This window comes from Cynocephalus volans, chromosome X (genome assembly GCF_027409185.1).
Source record: "Cynocephalus volans isolate mCynVol1 chromosome X, mCynVol1.pri, whole genome shotgun sequence".
Lineage (NCBI taxonomy): Eukaryota > Metazoa > Chordata > Mammalia > Dermoptera > Cynocephalidae > Cynocephalus > Cynocephalus volans.
In genome coordinates, this window is record NC_084478.1 from 79831695 (window position 1) to 79845306 (window position 13612).

A 13612-nucleotide genomic window follows, 5' to 3' on the forward strand; every position below is an offset into this window, starting at 1 on the left:
GAAATAAGATAGAATTTTTTTAAAAACCCAATCCAAAAGAAGGCAAAAAAAAAGAGGAAAGGGGGAATAAAGACCAGATGGGACAAGGAGAAAATAAACAACAAGATGACAGACTCAAACTTACCCATATCAGTAAGAACAATAAATGTAAATATTCTAAACACCTCAATTACAAGACAGAGATTGTCAGATTCAATGAAAAAGCAACCCAACTATATGCAGCTCAAAGGATATGCATTTTAAATGAAAAGACATAAATAGGTAAAAGGTTGAAACAAGATATACCATGCCAACACTAGGCAAAAGAAAGCTGAAGTAGGATGGCCGGTTAGCTCAGCTGGTTAGAGCATAATGTTATACCACGAAGGTCAAGGGTTCAGATTCCCTTACTGGCCAGTTTTTAAAAAATAAAAAACAACAAAAAAAGAAATCTTAAGTAGATATATTAATGAAAAGACAAAGTAGATTTAAGAGCAAATATGGTATATCTGCACAACTGGATACTACTCAGCAATTAGGGAATAAACTATAAATACAACAGTATAAATAAATCTCAGAGTAATTATGCTGAGTAAAAGAAGCCATATAAAACAGAGTACATTATCTATGATTTCATTTGTATAAAACTCTACAAAATACAAACTTATCTCTGGTGACAGAAAACATATCAATGATTGTTTGGGAAACAGCAAGAGTGAAGAGTGACAAAAAAGCATGAGGAAGCGTTTGGGAGTGATGTATATATTCATTATCTTTGTTGTGGTGTTTCACATGTACATACATATGTCAAAACTCATGAAATTTTATACTTTTAATATGTGCAGTTTATAGTATATCAATTATACCCCAATAAAACTATTAAAAGATAATTAAGGACAGCAATGAACTATAAATCAGGGAAAAGTAGAAAGACACAAATTGAAACTGATAATAAATGAATAAGTAAATAATTAATATTAAATAAATGGGAGAAGGGAGAGCTCTTGCTTATAGAATGCTGAGTGCAATGAAGGGAGGGAGTGTTGAAGTTAGGAAACGATGACTTGAGGACCTGAGGCAGCTGTGCCAAACTGGCAGTCCTGCCGAATTGGCAGACCCTGTGGGATCCAGGCCAAACAGCAGGGTGGAATGAGTGGACTATGAAACCCTCTGCCACAATGACTAAACACCAAAGGAGACATACCAGAAATATGAAAAACCAAGAAAGTATGACACCACCAAAAGAAAATGATAACTCTCAAGTTCTAGATCCTATAGAACAGGAAATCCTTGAAATGACTGACAAGGAATTTCAAGCAACAATTCTAAGGAAACTAAATGAGATACAAGAAAATTCAGTTAGACAACACAATGAAACAAGAAAAAGTATACAGGATCCCAAAGAAGAAATGTACAAAGAAATCAATGTCCTGAAAAAGAATGTGGCAGAGCTTATGGAGCTGAAGGATTCATTCAACAAAATAAAAACACAACAGGGAGTCTAAACAGGCTAGAAAAAGCAGAGGAGAGAATTTCTGACCTTGAAGACAGTCTGTTTGAAAGAAAACAGCTGTACAAAAAATTTTTTTTTGAATTGAAGAAAATCTAAGAGAGATAACAGACAACCTTAAGCACTCAAATACCTGAATCATGCGTATTCCAGAAGGGGAGGAAAAAGGAAATGGCATTGAAAACACATTCAACAAAATAATAGCAGAAAACTTCTCAGGTATAGGGAAAGACACAGATCTTCAGATTCAGGAGGCTCAAAGATTCCCAAACATATTCAACCCAAAAAGGTCCTCTCCAAGACATGTTACAGTCAAATTGGCAAAACTCAAGGACAAAGAGAGAATCTTAAATGCTGCAAGAGAGAAGTGGCAAGTCACCTATAAGGAAGCCCCAATCAGACTTTTCAATGGAAACCCTAAAAGCCAGAAAAGAATAGGATGATATATTCAAAAGACTAAAGGATAAAAATTGCCAGCCAAAAAAACTTTACCCAGCAAGGCTATCCTTCCAAAATGAAGGAGTTCACTACCACACAACCAGCCATACAAGAAATTGTCAAGGGAGTACTCAGTTTGGTACCTGAAAAACAATCATCACAACCATGAATACTCAAGAACAAATCCCACCAGTAAAATAAAAATGAAAGCAATAAAGAGAAAAAAAGCTTATATACCATCCCAAGAAACCAACAAACACAAGATACAAACAGTAAATCAGAAAGAAAGGAAAAGACACTTAAGACATCCAAACAAAAATCAATTAAATGCTAGGAGTAAATCAACACCTTTCAGTAATAACCCTTAATGTAAAAGGATTAAACTCCCCACTAAAAAGACTCAGACTAACTGACTAGATTAAAAAGATGGACCGAACAATATGCTGCCTTCAAGAGACTCACCTCACCTGTAAAGACACAAACAGAATAAGAGTGAAAGGATGGAAAAAGATAAACCATGCAAGTAGAAATGAAAAACGAGCTGTAGTACCTATTCTTTTATCAAATAAAATACACTTTAAGCCAAACACCATAAAAAGAGATAGAGAAGGCCACTATATGATGATAAAAGGATCTATCCATCAAGAAGACATAACAATCATAAATATACATGCACCCAATGTCAGAGCAGCCAGATTTATAAAGCAAACACTATTAGATCTAAAGAAAGAGTTAGACACCCCACTCTCAACATTGGACATATCATCTATGCAAAAAATCAACAGAGAAACACAAGACCTAAACAACAATTGAGACCAACTGGACTTGGTAGATATCTACAGAACACTCCATCCAACAACCTCAGAATATTCATTCTTCTCATCAGCACATGGAACATTCTCCAGGATAGACCACATGTTAGGTCACAAAGCAAGTCTCAACAAATTCAAAAAATTGGAATTATTCCATGGATTTTTTCCAATAACAATGGATTAATATTAGAAATCAATAATAGATGAAACTCCGGAAACTATACAAACACATGGAAATTAAACAACATTCTACTTAATGACATATGGGTCCAAGAAGAAATTAAACAGGAAATTTAAAAACCTATTGAAACAAATGAAAATAATGACACATCATACCAAAACCTGTGGGATACTGCAAAAGCAATACTAATGGAGAAATTTATCACATTAAATGCTTACTTCAGAAGAACGAAAAGATGGCAATTAAACAACCTAACACTTCACCTTAAAGAACTAGAAATACAAGAACAATCCAAACCCGACATTAGTCGACAGAAAGAAATAACTTAAGATCAGAGCAGAAGTAAGTGAAACAGAAACCCAAACCATGATACAAAAGATCAATAAAGAAAAATGCTGGTTTTTTAAAAAAGATAAATAAAATTGACAAACCATTAACAAGGCTAACTAAGACCCAAATAACTAAAATTAGAAATGAAAAAGGTGATATTACAACTGATACCTCAGAAATACAAGGAATCATTAGAGACTACTATAAACAACTATATGCCAACAAATTTGAAAATCTAGAGGAAATGGAAGAATTTCTGGACACACAAATTACCAAGCCTGACCCAAGAAGATACAGAAAATCTGAACAGACCAATAGCAATAAAAGAGATTCAAGCTGTTATCAGAATTCTCCCAACAAAGAAAGGCCCAGGACTGGACAGCTTCACTGCAAAATTCTACCAAACCTTCAAAGAGGAATTGATACCACTTTTCTAGAAACTAATGCAAAAAACTGAAACAGAGGTCATTCTCCCAAACTCATTCTATGAGGCAAACATCACCTGGATGTCAAAACCAGACAAAGATACACCAAAAAAAGAAAGCTAGAGGTCAATATCCTTGATGAATATAGATGCAAAAATCCTCAATAAAATACTAGTTAACAGAATACAGCAACAGATACCCAAAATTATACAGCATGATCAAGTGGGATTCATCCACGGATGCAAGGTAGGTTCAACATATGCTAATCAATAAATGTGATACACCACATCAATAAAAGCAAAGACAAAAACAATATGATCATCTCTATAGACAATGAAAAACCATTTGACAAAATTCATCATTCATTCATGATAAAGACTCTGTACGTTGGGCATAGACAGAAAGTATCTCAACATAATGAAAGCCATATATGATAAGCCCACTGCCAATATCATCCAGAATGGGGAAAAGCTGAAAGCTTTTTATTTAAAAACAGGAACTAGACAAGGGTGCCCACTCTCACCACTACTATTCAACACAGTGTTGGAAGTACTAGCCAGAGCAATCAGAGAAGAGAAGGAAATAAAGGGCATCCAGATTGGAAAAGATGAAGTCAAATGTCCCCGTTTGCAGATGACATGATCCTATATATTGAACAGCCTAAAGTTGATAAATGATTTCAGCAAAGTTGCAGGATACAAAGTCAACACACAAAAATCAATAGCATTTCTATATTCCAACTAGTGTAACATTTGGTTACAATAGTCACCAAAAAAATAAAATACTTAGGAATAAAGTTAACCAAGGACGTAAAAAATCTGTACGAAGAGAACTACAAACCACTGTTGAGAGAAATAAGGAAGACACAAGATGTAAAGATACCCCAAACTCATGGATTGGAAGAATTAACATTGTGGAAATGTCTACACTACCCAAAGTGATCTACAGATTCAATGCGATCTCCATCAAAATTAAAATGACATTTTTCTCAGAAATGGAGAAAACAATCCTAACATTCACATGGAATGACAAAAGACCATGAAGCCAAAGTAATCCTGGGCAAAAAAAATAATAAAGCTAGAGGCATAACACTACCTGACTTTAAACTGTAATACAAAGCTATAATAACCAAAGAAGCATGGTACTGGCATAAAAACAGACATATAGATCAATGGAACAGAATAGAGAATCCAGAAATCAACCCATACACCTACAGCCATCTGATCTTTGACAAAGGCACCAAGTCTACGCACTGGGGAAGAGACTGCGTCTTCAGCAAATGGTGCTGGGAAAATTGTATATTCATATGTATGAGAATGAAACTAGACCTGTACCTCTCACCATATACCAAAATCAACTCAAAATGGATTAAAGAATTAAATATACATCCCAAAACAACTCCTTAAAGAAAACATAGGGGAAACACTCCAGGAAGTAGGATTGGGTACAGACTTCATGAATACGACCCCCAAAGCACAGGCAACTAAAGGGAAAATAAACAAATGGAATTATATCAAACTAAAAAGCTTCTGCACAGCAAAAGAAACAACTAACAGAGTGAAATGACAACCAACAGACGGGGAGAAAATATTTGCAAAATATACATCTGACAAAGGATTAATATCCAGAATAAACAAGGAACACAAACAATTTTACAGCAAAAAAACAAGTAAACCAATTTAAAAATGGGCAAAGGAGCTGAATAGTCATTTCTTGAAGGAAGATATACGATTGGCCAACAGACACATGAAAAAATGCTCAACATGACTCTGCACTTGGGAAATGCAAATCAAAACCACACTGAGATACCATCTCACTCTAGTTAGGATGGCTAATATCCAAAAGACTGAGAATGTTAAATGCTGGCAAGGTTGCAGGAAAAAAAAGAACCCTCCTACAGTGCTGGTGGGGCTGCAAAATGGTGCAGCCTTTATGGAAAATGGTATGGAGGTTCCTCAAACAATTACAGATAGATCTACCATGTGACCCAGCTATTCCACTGGTGGGTATATACCCAGAGGAATGGAAATCATCATGTCGAATGGATACCTGTACTCCCATGTTTATTGCAGCACTATTTACAATAGCCAAGATTTGGAATCAGCCCAAAAGTCCATCATCAGATGAGCTGATAAGGAAATTGTGGTATGTCTACAGAATGGAATATTACTCTGCTATAAAAAAGAATGAAATGCTACCATTCGCAGCAACATGGATGGACTTAGAGAAAATTATATTAAGTGAAATAAGCCAGGCACAGAAAGACCAATACTGCATGTTTTCACTTATTTGTGGGAGCTATAAATAAATAAATAAATAAATAAATACACAAATAAATAATTGGGGGGACAAAACAATCACAACAATTCCTTTAACTTGTTAAGACACGTGAAAAGATATGATGTTGATGGGAGAGGGAGGGGCAGAGGGCGGGGGAAAGAGGAATTGGTAAAGGGACATGAAAATCTACTACATTGTATATTGATAAAATAAAATCAAATAAAACAAAGAAGATTCAAAAAAAGAAAAAAGAGAAAATGATCATTTGGCAACCATCATAATAAAGACTGGTTTAGGGAAGAATCCTAACTCTTCAGGGAAATTTTAATAACAAGCATAATATATGCATGATCTGTAGGTCTCCCCACCACCTGTTTACTAGTTCTACAGGAAAAAATATTAAGTATACAGTGCAGAAATCAGGCCCCTTCGACTAGATGATCAATATTAACATCCCCAGTGAGGAGCAGATGAACATCATGTGCCTGCAGATGTGATACCCTGAGAAGGTACACAGAATCACTTACATACATGCATAATTTGAATCTGATCATGAGGTAACATCAGGTAAAGCCCAAATGAAGATCTTTTATTTTAAACAAGGTAGGGGGCTACTGTAGTTTTCCAAAATCTCAATGACACAAAAGTCAAAGAAAGGCTGTGGAAATTTCCAGATTACAGGAGACTAAAGAGACATGATAGATAAGTGCAATACCTGATCTTAGGCTAACCCTTTAATGGAGAAAAAAAAATGAAACTTCATTATTTGGTTAATTATATCCTAGAAAGAGAGAGAGAGAGCACGCACATGAAGAACCTTGCAAAATGTTAACAGGTGAATCTGGGTAAAGTATATAGAGGTGGATTCTTTGAACTATTCTTATTCTTGTAACTTTTTTGTAAGTTTGAAAATATTTTCAAACAAAACTTTTTAAAGTATATATTGCAACTGAAATCTTAATGCAGCTACTTCAGCCATGTCAGAAATGTGATATATTATGAGCAATGCAGGTGAGTGATTACTGCTATAAAATTGCAACTTCTGCATCTAATGAACAAAGATACTGGAGAAAAGCCATATAGTTAGTATGCTACTTCCTGAATTGTCCCGATCCACTTTTTATTTGGATTTGTATCTTAGCAAATTTAAAATAAAATTAAAGGATGCAACTTTTGAAAATGTTCTTGTCTATTAATATTTTTTTTAATTTCAAAAAATTTAATGTTAAAAAACTTTTTCATCATTAAATAACCCCATCCACATGACACAAATTTCATAAAAATACAGTTCAAGTAAATGCTCTGGGGAATTTAATATTTTGGTTAACTGAACTTTTTCAGGCTTCCATTCTTGTTGAAAAAGAATCTCTCTAAAATGTAGCACTATATTTAATTGCCTTATTAAGTAAAACACATCGATCCTACCTGAATGTCTTTTTATTTTATTTATTTATTTTTTTAAGGAGCAAGATATTTTTATTTATTTTGGGAGGAACTCTTTTTATTGAAACATAATTAATTGATTATACATATTTGTTGGGTACAGAGTTGAATATCAATAGTATACAGTGTGTGATGATCAAATTGGGATAATTAGTTTATATTCACCATTACAAAATGTAATCATTCTTTGTGTCCATTAACCAATTTCTCACTAACGTCCCTTCCACTCCCCCTTTCCCCCCTCTAGTAACCACAGGTTAAGGAACAAGATATCTTAAAATTGATCAGAGATTTGAAAAAGATCCACATAAAACTACTAAAAATTAAATGTAGATAGATATAGTATTTATCCTTTATTTTTTAAATATGTTGAACATATTTTCTTCCAAGCTCATTGCTTCTGTTTAACTTAATTTTTGTCACTACTAAATTTTTTGTCCTTCTGAGGTCAAATCTGTTTCATCATTTTCCTCTATGTCTATTGCAGTTTGGGTTTTGCTTAGGAAGGCTGTTCCTATTCCAAGGTTACTTTTAAACCCTCATTTAAAAATGTTTATTACTTTAATTCACTTTACTATGAAATTATATCAAGATAAGAGTATGATATTTTAATAAATCACATTTGGAAATTCCAACACATTATTTTTTGAAATGTATCTTTTTATTTATTTACTTTTTTTTTTTACATTCTAAGATGTTTTTGTGGAGCAGTTGGGAGGGAGGAGGAGAGGGGAAAGGGGAGGCAGATAGGATGGGAGGAGAAGGAAGAGGGGTTGTGGTCAAGGCCCGTGGCACCCCCCTCTTCCTGGCAGGGGAGCCCAAGGGTTTCTGGCAGCAGCTTGGTAATCACTGGGCTGGATGTGGACATTGAAGGGTCATGGCTGAGGCCCTCAGCCCTTCCCCCACCCTGGCTTGGGAGCCTGGGGGGCTTCTTTCTGGTCCTTCAAGGTTTCATAGGTGTTATTTGGTGGTGTTAAGACCTTTACTGGTTAATATCAGAACTTTGTCTTTGATCTGTGGGTTTTTTCTTTTCTTTCAGTTCTGTGTTGTATTACTAGCTGTTCCCACCACTTAAACTCTGCACTGGAACTAATTTGTTGTCCTTTGCTTACTTCTAAAATGAGGGAACTTCCTGTGGGAACCAGCACTTGAGCTCTGTGGTTGAGCTAAACTGCTGCTTTGCTGCTCATTCTCTGGGGAAGGCTTTTTGTGCAGCTCAGGTTTTAATTGTTGACCTTGTAAGTACTTCCAGGTCTTGTGAAGTCCAGTACACCTGGGTTGTGTGGAAAATCTGGTCTGGGCCTGAGTCTTTGCAGCAAACTGCACCCCATGCAGTTCTATATTCCTGACTGGTCTCCTCTGAGTGGGCCTGTGCTGACTAGAGGGCAGATGAGCTGTCCATGCTGCGCCCCAATGTTCCCGTGATGGGGCCGTCTCCCCGACTGCCTGCATTCCAAACACTTCCCATAGAGTAGGCTGGGTGCCGGTCCCTTGTGATGACTCACCAGCCTCTGAGTGGCTCATGTATTCAGTTGTCTGTACCTCCTTGCTCCTTTGTAGGTCCATGGGAACTCTGTTAGTGGTCTTGCTGGCCTGGGGGCCACCAAGTCCCTCTTCTCCCCTGCTGCCTCCAAGCAACTTCATATGCAGGGCACAGCTGCGGGCTTTGCCAGCTCATGCTCCATGTGCTCACCAGGGCCAGGCTTGAGGTGATCAGGGCTCGAAACAGTCAGAGCAGTCCTTTCTTTCTCTCATTGCAACTTCTACTTTCATGAACTCTGTAGGTCTCTCCTCCTCTTCCCCTGAGCTGCCCCAGCTTGGCATTCATTGCTTTGTAATAATTGTAAATTGGTTGATTGTGGGAGAGAGTGATGCTGGGTACCATCTATTTTGCCATCTTGACCAGAACACTCCAGCCTGAATCTCTTTTTAAAGGGTCCTCGACCTGATTATCGGTGTTGCTTGTTCAGGAGTGAAGGTATACACATGTTTTTATGTATGTATGAGCAAGAGGTGAAAGTGAACCACTGAAGTTGTTCCTTATACTAACTCCCATTATCTGCCAATTTTATCATTATTTACTTCTTTATCCTAAAAACTCACAACAGAGAGATTTCTGTTTCATGCAAAAGAAAATTTTCTCAAAAATCTCTGGTGTTCAAGAGGCATATTTGTTTCAGTCCGTTCAGACTGCTGTAACAAAATACATAAACTGAGTAGCTTATAAAAAAAAGAAACTTATTTCTCACTGTTCTGGAGGCTGGGAACTCCAAGATCAAAGCGTTGGTAGATTCAGTGTCTGGTGAGGGCCTGCTTCCTCAGAGACTGTGCCTTCTCATGTCTTCACATGGTGGAAGGGGTGACCAAGCTCCTTTGGGCCTCTTTTGTAAAGGCATTAATGACATTCAAGAAGAGTTCGGTCTCCTGACCTAATCACGTCTCCAAGTCCCTATTTCCTAATGCCATCACCTTGGTGATTAGAATTTTAACATATGAAGTAGGGGGGAGACAAAAACATTCAGATCATAGCAATACTTTATTTTTCTTTTGTGTGCTATAGAAGAAACTGTAACAATCTGTATTTTAAAAAAAAGAGTAATACTGAAGGAAATGTGTAAACCGGATTTCAAAATGTGAATCAAACTTTTAAAAATTCATTAAGTGAATATCCAAAAGTAAAAACCTCTTTTACCTTGTTTGCTAGGTTTACAATGCTAAGAGCCTTATCACAGCATTCTCTGTCATCCCAATCCAAATAAGTGGTGGCTAGTAACCGTAGAACTTTAGCCTATAATTAATAATAGAAAAAAATCTCATAGCTCAGGATAAAACAGCAACACAACAGCTGACTACCACTTACACAGTGACAGGCATCTTCTTGAACCTAAGTCATCTTTATGAAATAGCATTTCCTTAAGCAAGCACATAGTCTTGGGATGCCTCTTCATTATGCTACCCAAACCAAATATTGGCTAAGAATCTTATATTAATGGTTATATTACTGGCTCATTTAAATTTAATATAATTGCATTAATATAATTATTTTCATAACAGTGTTTTAGCATTAAAGTACTTTATCATCCCCACTTTAAAAATAAGGAAACTAGGCAAAGCAATATTTAATTTAATCAGCTTATCACCTACTGTATAGGTAGCATTGTATTAGGTCTCCATCAAAAGTCTTTACAGCCTAGTTGCGATTAACCAATTGGACCAAGGGCACATATAACACACCCTTTCAGTAGGAACACATATAGGCAGGCACTTCAAAAAGTTCATGGAAAGATTTGTACTACCTTTTAATTCTATTTTTCTATGAACTTTTTGAAGTACTTTTGTACTGTCCTATAGAAAAAATGTCTACTAACTCAGCTAAATTTAATAAAATAAAACTGAATCAAGTCAGTTTCTCCATCCAGGTCTGCACTGATAAGGGGAATAATTTTAGTGAGTGTGGATATGTTTAACTCAAGATTCACAATTTAAAAGAAGGAGCCCTGCTTCAATGAAGAGTCTCTAAGTATAATGAGGACAGCAGGGCCAGGTGAAGGTGACCTACTAATTAAAAAAACAAACAAACAAAAATGTTAGGCACATTTTGGCTATGCCAATCTAAAGAAATGACATTTGGGTCTCATATCTCTGAGTTCTTTCATTAAAAACTAAGATGGACCACATGTGATGTATATAAAATACTTAATACCATTACTATTGTGAAACAACTGTGTAAGAACTTATAAACTCCTACGAAAATTTTTAAGGAGTAAATATGGCATCTCTGAGAAAGACTATAGCTATTTCATAATAGCAAAAGTGTCAAATCATCAAAAAGACACAAGAAAATGGATGAATCTCAAAACTTATATAAAGAAAAAGAAACCAGCCATAAAATGTACATACTGTATGATTCCATTTATACAAAGCTTTAGAACAGCCAAACACTGTTCAAAGTGTTACATACTCATATATTAACTAATCTACTCTCAAATGGGGGACAGACTATTATAATTTTATAACATTAACATAACTTTACTTCTTCAACCTACTGAAATATTTAATGTGATCCTTACCAGCATTTCTGGCCCAATAGAATTCTTATCCATCTTCCCAATATCATAGCTTTGGCTATAATTAAAAAGAAAAAAAAAATATGTGTGTGTGTATATATATATTAATTACTTTCAAATTACATATAATTTTTCCAGATTATATATTACTAAGAAGACACTTTATAATCATATTTTATTCCAACTTTTCTATTTTGTACTACAATTAGCCAATTAATACATGAAAATCAATTGAATAAAGCAATACTTTGTAACCGTAGAAAACCACAATTTGCTCAGGAGATACCCAATAAATCAACACTATAATTATATTAATGTTCTTTTCCATTTGGAGATATATATATAGTTTACATGTGCATATAAGCTCTTAATGGGTACATTTTAAAGTCTAAGAAGTACAAATATATTTGAAAAATAAAACAAATACAGCTGTTTTCAGAGAAACAAATGCTTTAGCAATATTCATTAAGCCCCATAACACCCTTGTGAAGTACTATTAGTTCCATTTTGCACCTGAATGAACCAATGTAGTAGTGAACTGATTTCTAATATTTCCTAGATTGGTATTAAAAATGAGAGTTAATGGGTTGCAGACTAGAGAAATTTGACTTTCAGTTCTCTGCTTTAATTACCAAACCATATTATCTATGGGACATTCTAATAGCCACAAATAATATATTAGTAATTTAATATACGTTAAAAACCTAAAACCCAGCTCTTCCAGTAAGCGGCCTAAGGTGATCTTTAAAAATGGTTCGCTATTCGCTTGACTCAGAAAACCCCACAAAATCGTGTAAGTCGAGAGGTTCAAATCTTCGTGTTCACTTTAAGAACACCCGTGAAACTGCTCAGGCCATTAAGGGTATGCATATCCGTAAAGCCACCAAGTATCTGAAGGATGTCACCTTACAGAAGCAATGTGTACCATTCAGGCGTTACAATGGTGGAGTTGGTAGGTGTGCCCAGGCCAAACAGTGGGGTTGGACACAGGGTCGGTGGCCCAAAAAGAGTGCTGAATTTTTGCTGCACATGCTTAAAAATGCAGAGAGTAATGCTGAACTTAAGGGTTTAGATGTAGATTCTCTGGTGATTGAGCATATCCAGGTGAACAAAGCACCCAAGATGCGCCGCCGTACTTACAGAGCTCATGGTCGGATTAACCCATACATGAGCTCCCCCGCCACATCGAAATGATCCTTACTGAAAAGGAACAAATTGTTCCCAAACCAGAAGAAGAGGTTGCACAGAAGAAAAAGATATCCCAGAAGAAACTGAAGAAACAAAAACTAATGGCTCGAGAATAAATTCAGAATTAAATATTTAAAAAAAAAAAAAAAAAAACCTAAAACCCAAGGTTTTAAAACCTAAAACTTAAATAGCAAAACAAAGATCACTCACAATAAAATTGGTATTCCAAGGTTATATGTCAATAAAATCTTGGTGAACTGAACTAAATTGAAGACAAAACTTTCAAATATTCCTTTTAACAGGGCCGGCCCGTGGCTCACTCGGGAGAGTGTGGTGCTGATAATGCCAAGGCCCCGGGTTCGGATCCCATATAGGGATGGCTGGTTAGCTCACTGGGTGAGCGTGGTGCTGACAAATATTCCTTTTTTAAAAAACTCTAAAACACTCAGAACTACCAAACTGAGTTTTCACCTTGCTAGCTAACAAAGATAAAATGCTGGCCTAGTCATTGTAAGTACTATCTCATAGAGGTCTCCTTTAGTATATTTTACCTTCTACTTCCAGTTTTTAAGATAGCCAATGGGAGGTGGAACTTCTGCAACGGTGGTATATAAGGAGCTGTTTGGACCCTCTCCCCAATGAAACAACCATTTGTCTAGAAAATTCAGTAAAACAAATAACCACTTAAAATCTCTGGAAATTGTCCTGTCCTGAGGGTATATAGAAAATCGGAAAACATTTATTCATGAAAATAAACTATATCTCAGTATAAACAGGGAGAGTCTGTGGTATTTGAGCCATGACCTACTCCCATCCATAAGGGCTCCACATGATGGAAGCTACTCCAGATGACTGCAGCCAAAAAGATAGGAATTCCATCTCCCCCCAGCTCCTAGAATCCTAGGCTATGGTTTCACCTTAGGAGGGGCAGGCTGCCAGACTCTCTTAATGTTCCCAGA

The 13612-nt window shown here is 36.0% G+C and overlaps 1 protein-coding gene and 1 pseudogene across 1 annotated transcript in view; one reads left to right on the forward strand and one right to left on the reverse strand.

Annotated features, from left to right (window-relative positions):
• TEX11 (testis expressed 11) overlaps window positions 1-13612 on the reverse strand; it is a 323127-nt gene that overhangs the window by 228808 nt on the left and 80707 nt on the right. Inside the window, exons 9-10 of the mRNA XM_063084664.1 lie at window positions 11469-11523; window positions 10091-10186 (exon numbers count right to left, since the gene is read on the reverse strand). Of these exons, the coding sequence (XP_062940734.1) occupies window positions 10091-10186; window positions 11469-11523 (151 nt within the window). The remainder of the gene's footprint in view (window positions 1-10090; window positions 10187-11468; window positions 11524-13612) is intronic.
• LOC134366967 (large ribosomal subunit protein uL22-like) lies at window positions 12196-12769 on the forward strand (annotated as a pseudogene).